At 37.7% G+C, this 16,360-nt stretch overlaps 1 protein-coding gene across 1 annotated transcript in view; it reads right to left on the bottom strand.

Annotated features, from left to right (window-relative positions):
• agap3 (ArfGAP with GTPase domain, ankyrin repeat and PH domain 3) overlaps nt 1-16,360 on the bottom strand; it is a 148,192-nt gene that overhangs the window by 60,340 nt on the left and 71,492 nt on the right. The window contains exons 3-8 of the mRNA XM_032566157.1: nt 12,614-12,701; nt 9,483-9,568; nt 6,194-6,335; nt 5,901-6,035; nt 3,552-3,679; nt 3,169-3,324 (exon numbers count right to left, since the gene is read on the bottom strand). Of these exons, the coding sequence (XP_032422048.1) occupies nt 3,169-3,324; nt 3,552-3,679; nt 5,901-6,035; nt 6,194-6,335; nt 9,483-9,568; nt 12,614-12,701 (735 nt within the window). The remainder of the gene's footprint in view (nt 1-3,168; nt 3,325-3,551; nt 3,680-5,900; nt 6,036-6,193; nt 6,336-9,482; nt 9,569-12,613; nt 12,702-16,360) is intronic.

Here is a 16,360-nt window from a genome sequence, read left to right as displayed (position 1 = left end):
TTGGCACCTCTAGTTCTTGAGTCCGCATTTCTGGAAAAAAGGCCGTGTGATGTCATGTAAGGAAAAGCTCGTGTCCTTTTGGTGGCTGGATAACAGTTCCAAGAGTGACTTGACTGTACAGTGTGTTTATTGTATGGCATATGTCTGAATGAGAGCAAAAAGGCGGAACGGAGCAAAAAAGTTGGTCGGGGCATTTCCAGAAGAGTCCCTACAGTCTGTCTCACTCGGTGATATTTGAGAGTCTACTTTTAAAGCGCACTCAGAAACTCCACTGGACTCAATTTTTAGGCGGCTTTTTGACGCAAAGTCCTATGGATTTCCACGTGCATTACCCTAAATGTGTTAAAGCACTTAGGGTAAAGCAGCAACAAGCTGTAAGTCCTCACCCAATAATCTCCTCTCTATCAGGTTTGGCAAAGCAGGGGGACTCTTTATTTTTACCCATCATGCTCTTCTAATTCGGAAGGAGTTGGAAAGCCCTTTTTGTTGAAGAAAGGTTGGAAACAGAAGCACAAATCTGCAAATATTAAAAAACAGTGTCAAATGGTTATTTGTTGTTTTTTTTGTTATTTTTGTTTATGTTTGGTCTCATACGTGAAGATCCAGCAAGAAATTAAAGAACGAAAATATGAAATGGAGCAACACTGAGGGGCAAACATTAATAGATTATGCAAATGAATGGTGCAGAAATGAAGTTAAGTATAAAAAAATGGCATTATATTTGTTTAAATTTCTAACAGTGTGCTTTTCAACACAAATAGGGACGGACAATCTGAAGACCACAGCAGAACCACAGACAAGTTGACAAAAAACAGAGAGTTTGGAGTTATTGACCATGGAAGCACTAGGAAGGAATAATGTTTGCTGTACTGACACCTAGTGGCCGAGGGCGGTTATGGTCAAAAGATTGGCTTGAAATGGTTTATGGCTTGTGAAATTGATTTGTGAGGGCGGTGGTGAGAAGACAAAGTGAAAAGATCTTCTGATGGAATGGTTTGAGTCTTAATTACCTACTTTTAACACTCAAACAGTTATAGAATTGAGAAGGAGGGCCTTTTTTATGAATGGGAGCCAAATTCAGGTGCTTGTATTGTTGTCTCACATATAATTAAGGTTAGAAAAATGCACACCATCACATTTGGGTTTTTACATTTCAAGAGTCCCAATGCCAGTGCCATGAAAGTGTCATTCTTCATGTCTGGGTAATAAAAGGACTGGACTTTCCATTTAATGGCTGTATGAGTTTATCTACCAATGACATTAAGGCATACTTTGTATCTTCAATTGCTTATACATGAAACCTCTAAAATCGCCATAAATTAAAGCATGACTGTTATTCTTCAGTCTCTCTGTCACTTGGTGAACTGGTGTAGTACTAGTAGCATATGGAGATATTTTTTTAAATGTTTTTGATAGGGCAAAGCTAAGAAAGTAAGATCCTTAACACGTGTGTTGATGAAACATTTTCTCTGTGTTATTTTGCAAAATGCCAAAATGTTTTCACACTTCAAGTCTTCCGTCTAGTGAGCCCATCTCAATCTTCCAGCTTCAATGAAGAAATGTTGACAATGCCCTCGTAACGTTGCGTCCTCCTCCTTTCCCTCACCCTCCCTCCTCCCACCCTTGGCTCGCAGCTCCTCAGAAGGTCATGAGCTGAAACTCCCGCTCGGCCTGCCACTCGGGCACCCACACTGGGTAGGTGGCGTGCTTCGGCATCTCCATGACGCGGACGGGGAGAGGCTCATTTCTCTGGTGGACATGGTTAGTCACTACCTAGCAGGGGGGGAAGGGAGACAACAAGGGGAGCTAGCACCAGCCTGTACTGCTCGGAGGCCGCATAAACCTGCGGCTCCCAAAGCAGCTGGGGTGAGAGGATCAAGATAGAAGGAAAGATACAGACGGAAGGGGTGGGATAGATAGGGAGGTTAGAGGAGGAGTTAGCTACAAAGAGAAAAGAAAGAGCGTGAGAGCCAGAAGGCAGAGGTGAAGGAAAAGTGTTGATGTGCAAGAAGAAGTTGCGGAAGGCAAATCTCGCTTAGCCTGATCTTTTTCTCATAATGCTGGCAAAGTTCTGCAGAAGAAAACAAATTAACATTATAAAACCTAAGGTAAATGTTAGATGGCACTTTGGGCACTAAAAAAAATTCTCTGCACAGTTGTTTTGCATTGATTGAAGGATTTTTGTCTTCTGCAGACCTTCTTGAGCCAGCAGAAACAAAGATCCGACTATGCAAGATTGGAAAAGTTAGCAGCAAAAAGGAGGGAGGGCAACAGGAAACAGGACGAAAGACAGAAAGAAAGGAAGATAGAAAGAGAGAAGAAAGAAAGAACAAAAGAAAGAAGCATAGAGTGGAAGGAAGAAAGAAAGAATGAAAAGTAGTACGAAGAAAAGGTAGGATGAAGGAAAGGAAGAAAAATGAAAAAAGGGAAGGAGGCTAAAGCCAAGGAAACAGTAGTGGTTAGTGCACACAAATGCTACAGGTTAGAGCAAAGGGCAAATATGACAGGACATGGGATAAATAGCAAGCAGACAGGGATCGGGAGACTGGTGTCGTATTTCTTGGCGATCATAATCAATTGGGGTCAGTATTCACGAGCCATCCAAATTGTGCAAGAGCTTTTCTCTCTGAAGGTGGGCAGTTGGAGGTCGTAGATTTGCCTCATTAGCAATGTGTAAAATAGGTTGACTTGAATTTTTCATTTCGCTTCATGCAATAGGATATGTGCTGAAGAAAATAGTAAAGCAAAAATTAACAAATTAACAAGGCCAGTTCAAAAATTTTGACGATGTAAACAGCCCAGTTTCCTATTGGTGAGATGAGAAACTTAATCCACTCACTATATCCAATTAGAAAAGAAAAAAAGAAAGGTACATGAATTGATGTTTATTTCCACAGTGCTTATCTTTGATATTTGCTTCAAAGCTGAGTTTTTGGCCCATTTTGGGGGTTTAATATGAAATCTTCAAAGTCTTTTACTCCTTAGCCCATTGTGCAGTTTGAACAAGATGCTGTCTTTGCCTGACTCGTAGGCAGCAGTGCTGGCTTTGAATGCATTTTGAGCAACCTGTCTCCCTCTGGTGGAATAAAAGAAAAAAATGTGTGCTTGGCGCCGTGCCCTCTAGTAGTGTGAGTGGGTGTTGCTTTGCATCAGCTGTCGCATACTTACTGTGAAAATATTGGAGCGCCGCTTCGACTGCTTGCGGATGGGCGTGGGCGTGTTGGAGGCAGCGATGGTCTCAATGCGCATCTCCCGCTGACTTATGCTGGGGGTGGAGGGAACAGAGGAGGAGTAGTCGCTGAACGCACCCCCACCATTGGCTGCCTATTGGGAGTGAGAGAGATTAAGAGGAACCAGCAGCATCAGAGAAGATCAGGGTGGAAAAGAGAGAGGGATCGCAAAGAAAAAGGAATAGAAGGTCAGTTTGGGAGGATGTGATAAGAACATCAGTTCAGACACCTAAAAACAAGCAGTCATGAGTAGGAGGTTAAATGTTCTTAATATTATCACATATTGAACATCAGATGTACGTCAGGCTGCTGTGGGTTTACCTGGTTAAGGTGAACAGAGGGGATGGATGCAGCTGGCACTGAAGAGTGACTCGGAGAGTTAGGGAGAGATTTGCATGGACCAATAGACAGCTGCTGCTTTTTCCTCATGGCCACAACCTTCTGGGCAACTAGTGAGGGAAAGAACAGCTCTGTTGACTGGTGACACAGGCATGAAAATGTGTGTGCTCTGATATATTGTTACAATTTCATGGAAAAATACACAGATGAGATTCATCATATATTGCTTAGAGATATAACTTCCCTTATATTCAATTGTTATTCATAATATATATATATATGTATATATACATATATATATATGATCCCAGACGTTGTGACTCCACAACTGCAGAGTAAGAGACAGTAGGCCTAACAGCGAACTGGCCATACAGTAAAGTCAACTGTAGCGAAATATTTATTCTTACCACAGCAATCACTTATTAATAATCGCAAAATAAACATTAATCCTAAAACCATACTACTGCAACAGACTGAATGTTCTGCTCTTTGTGTAGGAAATATTTGAGTGGGGTTTTTTTGTGGCGTTGTTGTCAGTTGCTATGGCAACGAGTCTGCGCGTAGCTGCGCTGATACAGAGAGCGAGAAAGAAGTGATTTTGAGTTGCACTTTAACAGTTTTTCCCTTTGCTGCGGAGCACAGCACGAAAATAATATCTGCATGTCCAAGTTTCATTGAGTTAACAGAATTATTATGGCAGCGAGCTATGCATGACATGTAGCCATGTATAGCTGTCTTTGCCCTCCAGCGTTGTCCGCATGCACCAAATTTCCTTATGTAAACATTAACATTCAGGGGGTCTATATTTGTAAATATGATTATGAGTAAGCCAGTGCCTCACCAGCTATGAACCTCATCGCACGTCACTGATATTATAAAACAATTTTAATTAACTTCTCTATAAGGTAAAGGGGAAATTAAAGCAATAATGAAATACACAGAAAATATTTGAAAAAAAAAAGATTTTAAAACACAAAATGCTAAAGGGATGCATCACAATGTGATAACTATAAACCTGTTCTTTCATTCTCTTTGACCCAAATGTCTAGTTATCCAAATTTTCTTGTACGTTTCAGAAATATTAAGAATTTGTAGAAACTATCTCAGGTAAGGACTTAAGGCTTGTGACAATAGTTTTTTTCTTTAAAAGCCGATAATTCCAATAACCCACATTTCCTATCCCTCTTGTATAATTTTTGGTCAGGTACGTCTGTAAACAAAAGTAACTACTTTCAGGAAAAGTAACCTAATGTTGGCCAAATGAGACAATGGCAACCATGTGAACAACTCAACTTGCTCTGTAGCATGTGAAAGCCATTATTTAATTCACAGCACACGTGACCGGGTGGGTTGGGGAGAAGGAGGAGGAGAAAAGGCAATGCTCACGGCTGCGTGACATGAATTAGCATTGAGGGAAGGAAAGAGATGATCTGAAGCTGCATCGACAGCTGGGACCACAACGCCTGACTGCCTGCTGTAGCTTCGCAAATGCGCAGAGAAGGCAACAGTTATTCAGAGTGACTTCTCCAGTCACCAGGCACTTGTTTAATTACTTCAAATTGGACTTCAGGAGGCAATTAAGGCAGAGAGAGAAGACAGCATGACTATGCAATGCAAAAATGCATCAATTGACACTGAAATGTGCAGTGAAAGGCAAGCTACCCTCTCAGATGTTTCCTGAAAGGATGGCAGACCTTCAAACGAGCTCTAGGTTTAGACAGAAAAAAAAAGTTCCACAGTCAAGGCAGCCAGGTTTCCAAATGGAAGTCTTATTAGTTTGAAACTCAATTCTGGGAGACATCAGAGTTTCAAGATTCTTCATGAGATACTTCTAAATAATTCATAATTACCTATTTTTAATGTTACAGTCCCACATTGCTTTGAGTATTTTGATTCCATAATTAATAATCACAGGTCCTTGGCAATAATTTATAACTAACCAGCATGTAATTCTTACCAAAATATTTGTTAACCTGTTTGCAACCCCATCTTGAATAAAATATAATACTATGATGTATTGCTACATATATTAAATAAACATAAAAGATAACAATCAAAATCATTTAATTTTTTTAATCTATTTTAGGAGCTCAGGTTGCTCAATAGATCTAATGCAGTAAAAGTGAAAAATACCCCAACATTTCTATTACACTTTTATAAAAGAGGCTATTTTGTAAAATATAGGTAAACAAGTTGAAAATAAATTAAGGGGTCACATTGCATAAAATATACAGTACATAAAAACCTTTAGTGCAAAAACCTCAACACAAATATTTTATTGTAAATAAAACATTTTAAAAAAGCATATGGTCTTTAAATATTCCCTCTTACCATCCTGGAAGACTCTCTCCACATTCAGACCATAGGTGGAGCAAGTCTCGTAGTATGTGCAGCGTTTCAGATCGTTAGACAGCTTTCTGGCCCGAGAGTCATCAATCACTCTGGGATTGGCTGCACTGATTGCATCTAACAAAAAAAACAAAAAAAAAACATCCAAAGAAAGACATCAAGGTAAGTGTTTGTAACTAGACTAGAAAGATACAGTATTTTCTGGAAAGCAATTTATTTATATTAGAATGTTATGTAAAATGTGTGTGTATTCAAGATAGATATACGACAAACACCTTGTGTTCCAACGAGGACCATTGGCACCTCAGCTGTGTTTCTGTAGCTGGATAGGCGCAAGAAGTAATTGTAGACTGTCTGAAAGCTGATCTCATCCTCCAGGCTAAAGACGAAAACCACTGCATCCACCCAGGCAGCAAACTGAGAACAAGGCAGAGACCAAGCACTGTGTGTGTTATGAGACACCCATTAAAGGTTTTCACATTATCAGCACAAAATTGACTTATGGAACAAGTGTGTTTTAACTGCAACTGTGGTTTCTTGTAGTTGTGACACAATCAAAATCTTACATTTATGGTGCATTAAAAAGACTGAGAACTGACTTATTCAAAGATTAAAAACATGATACAAGTTTTTAAAAAATATATTTTTTAGAAGATTTTTCTGTGTTTGATTTTTACTCCATGAGATTATCAAATCATTAAAGGCCACCATAAACATAACCTTTCTGACAACACGAAGTGGGCAAAAAGATCTCACAAAGCAACGCATCATGTGTTGATCTAAAGAAATTCAAAAACAGACGAGAAACTAAGTCCCTGACATATATCTATCTGGAAACAGTTACAAAGCCATTTCTAACGCTTTTCGAGTCTAGTTAACCACAGAGAGAGCAAATATCCACAAATGGAGACAACATGAAACAGTGGAAAATATTTCCAGGACTAGCCGGCCTACCAAAATTACTCTAGCAGTGGTTTAGCCATCTGACCATAAAAACCAGAAACACATCTAAAGAACTGAGGGTCTCACGTGTCGCAATTAACCAGTTTTTGTGATTCAACAATAAGAAAGGAACTGGGGGAAAAAAAAGTCATCCATCAGAGAGTTCCACATAAAAAAAAAACTCTACAAAGAGCATACTAATTTAGTTTTGTAATGGTCTACTCAAAGTTCACACCTGAATCCTTGAAAACCCTCCAAAGAGCCCAAATTAAAACAAAGAGTGAGCCTACACAGCGCTGTAAACCCCCCCCAAAAAAACAACCTGTACGGCAAACGGTTGGTAGCAACTGTCATCACGCATGGGCGGTACACCCAGGTATTAGATTTAAGAGACAACTGCTTTTTCACAGTAGGGTTAGGTTGATTTGGACAGTTTGTTTCCCTCAATAAATGAACTCGTTATTTAAAAACTGCATTTTGTACTTATGTACTTAATAAGGTTATCTTTCAAATTTGTTAAATGATCCAAAACACAAAAGTGTGCCAGTACGCACACTCACAAAAAAAAACTGGCAGGAGCCAATTGCCTATTCCCAACATTTGCAGTTTGGATGTTACATTTTATCTTATTAGTGCAGTTCATAAACTCCAACAGAAGGGGGTAGTATTGTAACAGACATTAATAAATTCAATGGCACAATGATTATAAGTCACTACAAAAGCTGAATGGTTTTTATATTCGCACTATAACTAATGTAGCAAACATTTTATATTTATTCATATTATCTGCATAGTTTATGACTGAATAGTAAAGAAATCCTCCTGTAAATATGAGAATAATCTACTCATCTACAAACAGTATTACTGTATCCAATATTATTCAGCAGAGTATGAGAAACAGTAACAATCCAATAACACACCCTCTCCCTGAATTTACTTCATTTGGCCTTCACATTTGCAAGGATTTCTCCAGTGGCACATCAAGCCTTTGAGTCACAACTCAGAGTGGGAACATGATGGAGGCCTTTAATTATACGACTAATTATACAGGCAGCTAAAAACTGAGCTAAACTCATATCTATTCCTTTATCTTACGGTGCAGTGCACAAGTAGAAATCAGAGCTTTTTCTGATTGGGTGTCAATTGCTGCTTAAAAACAGAAATAAACATAGTTTATGGTGTTTTCCAGATTGGAGGTTTGACACAGTGGTATGTATGACTCAAGTAAGTTTGATGTTGATCTGTGAATATTTTTGTGATTTCAAAGCAAATCATTTGAAAATTCTTGTTCACTTTAGCCTCAGAAAATCTAAAGAAACCATTTGTTAAGGCACAGATATTTCCAACATAGCAGTTTATTACATAGCACAAAGGGAAAATACAATGTAAAAAAAAACAAAAACACAACTCACCTTAAACCATCAACTATTAAATTCATATGATGACATGATTTCAATACTTCACAAGCAGATGACTGGTTTTTATTTGCTCCTGTAATGCTTGTCACTACCAACATAAATCTTAGCTCATTCAGCCACCTCAAGCCCAGCATTCGGTCTGTTAATCCACCTTCTATCTATAACTACTCTTCCTCCTGCCTTGTAAACTCTTTCTGTTGCCGCTCTGTCACAAATCTCTCCAACCTGCGTACACTCTCTTTTTCGCTTCACCTTCACAGACGCCTGTTCATTACATCTAAAAACTCATCCCACATCTCCATCTCTTCGTTGAATATTCCTGTCTTTCTTCTAACAACTTTCATTGACAAACTCATACTGTGTACTTCTGTCATTTGTTTCATTTCTGCTTCCTCAATAATACAGTTTGGTCAGAAAGAAATATTCAAGATGGACATCTTTTCTGCAATTGTGGTTCAATCATTCACAAGAAAATAAGACTGATCTCTCCTTGACTGTAAAACATCATCAGGGTTCCTAATGTCTAATGGGATAATACCAATACAGATAATGGGCCATTGTTATGAACACAGGACTTCTAGACATGACATTATCCTAATAAGGTTTTATAAAAAGAATTGATCTTTTTCCCCAATTAGTTTTATAGTCATTCCATTTATATTCAAATTCAATTAAAATAAAAAAAACCCTAATTGATTCCAAAGGGAAGTTAATTAAATTAGTGTCTGTAGTTTCATAAATAAGATTAGAATCCTTTCTGATGCAACTTTGAAACAACATGATAGAAATGGCAAAAACCATAGCATTAAAACTGTAAATAATAGTTCGATTTCAAAGTAGGTGCCATCTCAATGGATACACAATGTGAAGTCAAACATTATTACATTAATTTGAGACAGTTGAGCTGTATCACAACATTTTTAATGATATGAATAACTTTTTTAACATACATACATCTAGGAAGACTGAAACTGTTCCTTGGAACAAAATGATTTGCATGTGGCTGCTTGGTGTATTTTATCTTTCTCTATAGCAACCTCAGGGTGTTGCCACTCTGCTCCAAAATATCCTTTAAAGTTTAAAGGATATATCATGGTCTGTCTCAAACAGTTTGTGTCTGCTATGGCAGCTCTCAGACTGCCTCTGTTCAGAAAGCGTTGCAGCTTTAGAGCAATAAGATATTTTCAAGGATCAGCTCCTCTACCTGCAGTTCCGGAGGCCCTCCTTCATCTCTGATGAGAAGCAGGTAGCTCTGTCCGTCCACCACAATTTCTTTCTTGAAGCGTCCACCTGAGGAAGAAGTGTTACTGAGATTATGTTTGAAATGAATAATAACCACTCAATTACAAAAAGAAAACAATGGAGCAGATGTATTGCACACGATAACTACAGATGTACTATAAAATAACATTTTTTACAGTGTTTCTAGAAATTAACATTTATTGAAAAATCTAAAGGAAACATAGAAAGAAAGACAAAAAAAATCACAAATTCAATATTAAAACACAGGTTGATATGATTCATGAAGGTGTGCTGCCCTTTCTTGCTTTAAGCCCTCAGTATTCTGTGTTGTCTGGATCATATGCCGACAGGAAACCGGGTCCCTCTGGAGCCAATTATGTGGGGGAGAAATTGCCATTAAGCATGTCTAATGCATAGCTGCTGCAGAAGCCGGCTCTTTGCCACTATTACTGCACAGCTACAAGTCAAAGAAAGGCCAAACTTTCACTTCAAAAGCCTCATCAGACTGCTTATTCTGTCTGCACAGCTTCACTGGACGAGCCAGAATTTAATCAAGAAACTTTCTGCTCTGCAATGAAAATTCAGAAATGAAATATTTTGAGATAAAAACCATACTGAAACATGCATTACATTGAACTGCTGATTATGTCAGAAAATGTCCCCAGTATTATAGAGTAGATATAACATTTGAGTAGGTCTCCTCCTTCTCCCCCCACCCAATTCTTTTTCTGATATGAATATGTTTTTCCTTGCCACTAGCAAACCCGGCTGAAGATAAAGAAGAGACCAATGGGGAGATGCACGAAGAAAATTAGATTTTGCATATCATTTGACTGGTTCAAGATCCTGCGGAGATTAAAAACATTCAAATGAGAAAGTTGGCCGACTAGAGATGTCCCAAGGTGTGAAAATGGTGCCTTATGAATATCAAAAACGCATGAAAACAAAAAACGCTGAGAGCAATTTGACAGGATTGAATAATGCAAAGCTTTGAAAAAGCTCTTGTAATAGTCATGACAAAACGCCATAAAAACATAATGCAGAAGACAGCAGAAACACACACATTTTATCTTTAAAACAATCTGCGAACAGTGTTGGGAGGATTGCTTCCATTCAACCAACTTATTAAGAACTAAAAGGTCACAGTGGGAAAGGGTCATAAAATAGCCAGGGGCTATAATTTTACAAAAGGTGGACAGTATTTCCTGTTTCAGCAAGCAATAGATATACACTTGAGTCTCACTTCCATCCTGTTAAGTCCACTTTAGCCTGTCGGGCAAACAGAGGATTCTCCCAGCCACTTGGAACGACTCTCAAGACGTGCTTGGATGCTGGTTGTGTAATAAAGGGAGAGAGAGAGATTGATGGCATCGCAGCAAGCTTTTCCCCTTCTTGTTCTTTATTTATTTTCCTGAAGTCGCACAGCTTCGAAGCTGCACTCACAAAGGAACTCAAAGACGATTGATATGCATGTTTGAGTCCTGTTTGAAGAGATGAGGCGGATCTCATTACAAAGCGGGATGCAGAGAGCCGAAGACTTGGTGTAGCACAGAGTTTTTATGGACTTTGGCAGCATTTATCTGCATACGCCAGATAAGATTATGGGAATCTCAGAAACGAGTTATGTGATGAAAACATACGGCACCAGTGAAAAGAGGGAGGAAATTTGGATGTGAACCGTCTAGTTGCATAATCATCCAGAATTATTCCCTATTTAGAGATGAGCGAATAAATGGCATCCAAGGAAAAAAGCCTCAGTAACCCTAATTCTTTCCGTGGTCACGAAAAGTAAATCCGAGTGCACAAATTTGCATCTGACTACAGCAATCACATTAAAACAGGTAACTACTGAGAGAAAGAGCCCTGTTAGTGAGCATGGTTAACACGCAGCAAGCATACTCTGCTTTACACAGAGGCTCAGACCTTGACACTCAGCCACAATCCGACGGAGCGCCATCCGGTGTTGCCATGGCAACACACCCCGGTACCTTTTTTCAGATATCATAGCAAAAGCCCTGGAACAAAACAGTGAAGAAACGGCTACAGCGAAGCCTCTTCCTCTTCGCCTGTGATGATATTTCAACGTGAATACTATGAATTGGAGAAAAGCCGGCGCAAGGAGCACATGTGAGACAGCTGCTGCTAATGAAACAGATATGTTGTATCAGTAAGATTAAAAAAAAAAAAAAGAACAAGGACACAAAGACAGGAACTGACATTTTTCCCTGATTACAGCAACAACCCTTGCCTTGTTTTTGCAGCATTTCCACCATTGATTTCTCAAGGACTAATTAAGTTATGCATTTTTCCCCCTTCTTTTCTCCCTGGGTACAGAGAAATGCCAGAAACTAATTATGTGCTTCAAGTTTCATCCACACTATAATTACACTAAGATAAAACACTGTAAAAACAAAAAAAAAAACTCTTAAAGATCATAAGATAACTCTGGGCCAGCATCTTCGTGGATTTATGAAGGATGGACCTTGCAGGACATCAGTGGGTATTCTGGTCATGATTTGTCCTTGTAGACAGACTTTAGATAATCTGGTTTACAGTTTATTATCACAATGAAAATGATCATAACGGGCTAAATAAAACAATAAAAAATTTATTTGACCTTCCCTCTTTTAACAAGAAATGGAATTGAGCTTTGTCTTTATCTCTCCATTTGGAAAAATAAAAAACTACATTTTCTAACTGAACCTCAACTGTTAAATCCAAAACCAAGCATTCTTGTAGAAAGTAAACAGCAAACAGAAGAACCCAACTTGATGTAAGTTACATAATTTACTCCCAGTGTGGTTATCCTTTCATATAGAGTGATACTGAGTATCAGTATTGTTTGTTTTATTCCTCTAGGGGGAAAAAAGGACACAAAATGTTCCTGTGAACATCCATTTCAGTGGAGTTTAATCTCAGAATGCTATGGGATTAATAACAAGGGCTCTGTGTACTAATAAATGCCAAGTATATCACATTACAGCTATAAAAAAACACACAGTGGTGCTTTTAAGTTTACAATTGCCTTAATTTTGAATAAATACAATCCAAAGCATGACAGTATTTTGCTAGTCATGTCCAGAAGACTCTTACCTTCAGGAGACTCTTCCTGCACATATGTGCCTGTCAAGTATCGATGCACCAGGGCAGACTTCCCACTGGACAGATTCCCAACAATACCCTGAAAGGACAAAAGCAAAAACACCATGCTCATTATCAACGTGGCACATTGCAAGAAGAGAAAATAACACTAACCAATTGAAAATAAATTCAGCAAATCTTAATTTTACTATTAAAGCTGTTAACATTTCTCTAAAATGCATAGGTTTTAGCTGAACTGACGAGCAAAAGATTATTTGTTCAAATTTTCACTAAAAGCTGTGGCATCTAAAATTTCTAACATGATTTTTGTTGACAGTGGCTTCACCACGACATTGCATCTGATGAAAAAACACTGCGACATTCTGGATTTAACAAATACAATTAGTGTCGTGTGTTGGAGAGGCACATTTTCTTTTTACATTCAGTGTAAAGACAAATAGTATTAAAAAGAAAAAAAGCTGAAAAAGTTGTACATTTTATTTGATATTTTTACAATAAAATAAATGTTAAAGTAAAAAAAATATATACAAAATATCTTAGCTGCATACTGTGAGAAAAATGCCTTTGTATAAAATGTGTTGCAGTTCTTATGCCATTGTAACAATGAAATATATTGCAGCAACTAATTTGTATGCAATATAAACTGAATGTTTAATTATTTATTTGGCCAATTTGATACATTTTCACACATGTTCATATGCTGTAGAACTTGGTCATCAAGATCATGACTTTCAGGGACTTTCTTGGAGATAATATAGTTATAATGTAGGGAAAAAACAAAAAGGAAAACATAAATCACAATTTCTGCAAAATTCAACAATCAAGTCTGTGCAATTTTAAGTTTGATTGGCACTGACCAATGATCTTTTAGTAGGAAACTCAAAAAATCTGATATTCAGTTTGCATCATAGTAAGTGGCATCAGGTCCAACTGACAACACTTTTTGGTGTAGACAGTAACACTGAGAGAAGAAGCCTCAGAGTTAGCTATTTTCTCTCAGTGAGATGTTTAAATGCACCTCAGGATATTCAGAGAGATTTCTCAAGATATTCAAATAGGCAGAAAATAAAGTGCAAATTTTCTGCAAAATTTAAACCACATGTGAGATGAGCTTGAGAGAGCTAAACTCACAGCAGATAACATAAATGCTCAACAAAGCACAGCAAAATGGTCTTTTTTTTTCAGAATTTGATATTTTATAAATCTCAATGGTTAGAATCTATTCTACTATAGGAAGCAAACACGGGGAGTGCTTTTTTATTATTGCTAAATGCTCTAACCATGCTCATTAATAATGTATGGAGCAGAAAAACTCTGACCAGTGCATCCATAAGCAACTAAATTCTAACCTCATTTGATTTTCATCCCATTATTGTTCTTACGTCAACATCTGTATGAAGCCGAATAAACTCACAAGCAGGTTTGAAAGCCCACTTAAAAGTTTAATTTTGTTTTTAGAATAGCAGTAAAGGCAAAATACATTAACAGAAACAAAAGTAAAAGTAACACAGTTTGGTTCTTTATTAAGGCCAGGAGAGGTCCTGTAATATCCAGCAGCTCAGCTGCAATCACTCTTCTGCTTTCCCTCGCTGGTTTCTACACCAGACTTCAATGTAATGCCTCCAGGGTGAAACGTGGTGCAGGGTGGGCTGATGATGCCTGCATGTCTGGGAAGAACAAAGGATGTATCACACCTCGTCTCCTCCCTCTTCTCTGCTCGCCATCTCCTTCTTCTTCTTCATCAGGTCATTAATGGGAGTTAAAGTCAGGTATGGCTCTAATTATAAGCAAGTTTGATAAAAAAGAAAAGAAAATCTGGATTCAATCCAAGATGTGGATCATTAAAATATAAGCATTAAAGATATCTGGAGTTACTCTAAGTAGAAACAATGAATACAGCGATCAGTTTGAGGCTATGTACACTAAAAACCATGAGTCAACAACAACCAAAAAAAAAAAAAAAGGCTGAATGTGCCAGAGATCCAACGATCCTGCTGTTTTAACTGTTCAGCTTTGTGACCTGCTGGTATATGGGTTTTTATTTTAAAAAAACGCCACATCAGCGGTACTCCATAACCAGCTTTTACTCTTTAGAAGTGTTTCATTCCTATCTGGGAACAATTTCAAGTGTAGAATGGATCAAAAGCTGGAAAGTTGGGTTTTACTAATGCAGCAGATGTATCAGGTGTTTTTTCTTACTTAGTAATGGTCTGTTCAGTTATTTCTCCAGGAAATGTGCTTTTTTTTCTGTGTAATTAGAAACGTCCTGAAAAATTGGCTGGTGACTAAAATCTGTTCGACCTTGACATGACTTAAAAAAAAAATAATTACCAATCAGTGAACGAAACATAATTCAACACTACTGTGTTGTAGTAATAAACACACTGTTGTTGACACCTATTACTGGCAGAAGAAATGGATTAATATCACTATCTGAGTTTATGAATGGCATCAGTGAAAGAACAAAGACGTAAGCCATTTAAAAGGAAATTTTATTGTGACATGTTGAGACATGTCTGAGGCAATTTAGGCAGTCAGAAAATGAAAGTGCAAGACTTTGAGCAGATCACAGGAAGGCAGAACATGCTATAAAAAAGCTGCAGTTTTATCCTTTTGAGATTTTATCTTCTGTCTCTCACAGAACATCACAGACAACTTTTTGAAAATCTTTGGGAGATTTTCCACAAAATTTGTTTCCACACTAAACTAGTACTGGCGTACCACATTTTTGTGTTTCTACTGGTGAAAACCGACTTTGATGAATTGGATTCTTCTTTGAGCCATTTAAGTGTTGGGCCATAGGAAAGAACTGACTTCATCTGAACCTATTGAGGGACAAGACGACCAACTACCACTCTAAGAGTTGCGAGTGCCATGTTTTATATTGTGGGTTAACTTTGTTTTTGATCAGTTTAATTACAGACCAAAACAATAAACAATAAATCTGAACTTTATCACCAATAGCATGTGGAATAAGCATTGGAATTAACACAAGCTCAATGCTCCTGATTTATTTCCACCAGTTGTTAGCAGTAAATTATTGTCTAAATGTTGTATTTTTATACAGTTTTCCAGCACTGAGAGTAGATAAGTCGATTAGAACTGTGATGCATTAAAAAATTATTGTTGTTTCAGCACAAATAATATGAAGGAATACAATAAAAGCTGGCAATATTAGGATATACATTTTCATAAATAGTGAAAACCACTGTGGTTTATGTAGTGAACTGTCTTGCTCGAATTTGATCCTCAACAAAATCACTGAATAAAACAACAAGAATCAAACATTTAGTTCATAAAATGAGATAGGGATGTAATGACATAGCTTAGCTCCCAGGTTGTGGAAAATCAAACAGTTTCTTTTATAGAAACAGTTCAAAAATGTCTCAAGCACTAGCTTTGGCTGTATCAGAAGCCCAGTTCAGAAAACTTACAGATGGTCTATATGCCCTTCTACCTGGGCATCTGAAGCAAAATCTGTCTAGTAATGATGATGAACATCTTAAATATCCTTTGATAACTAATAGAACAAAACCAAAAAGGCTCCACTGATGTCTTTACTGTTTAGCAGTTTCCTGACACGTATGTAATGTGTATTGCTCCATTTCGCCCCTGTACGGATACTATTCCCTGCCTTCTTTCGTTTCTCTAATGCAATCCTGATTTTTGAAAGCTTAACTACATGTTTAATAAAATGTATTATTGCGTGGCGCAGGAGGGTTTGATAAAGCTTCCTGA

Source organism: Xiphophorus hellerii, chromosome 6, assembly GCF_003331165.1.
Source record: "Xiphophorus hellerii strain 12219 chromosome 6, Xiphophorus_hellerii-4.1, whole genome shotgun sequence".
Lineage (NCBI taxonomy): Eukaryota > Metazoa > Chordata > Actinopteri > Cyprinodontiformes > Poeciliidae > Xiphophorus > Xiphophorus hellerii.
The sequence above is the reverse complement of the archived record's forward strand: the minus strand, read 5'-3'. Positions and strand labels throughout refer to the sequence as shown.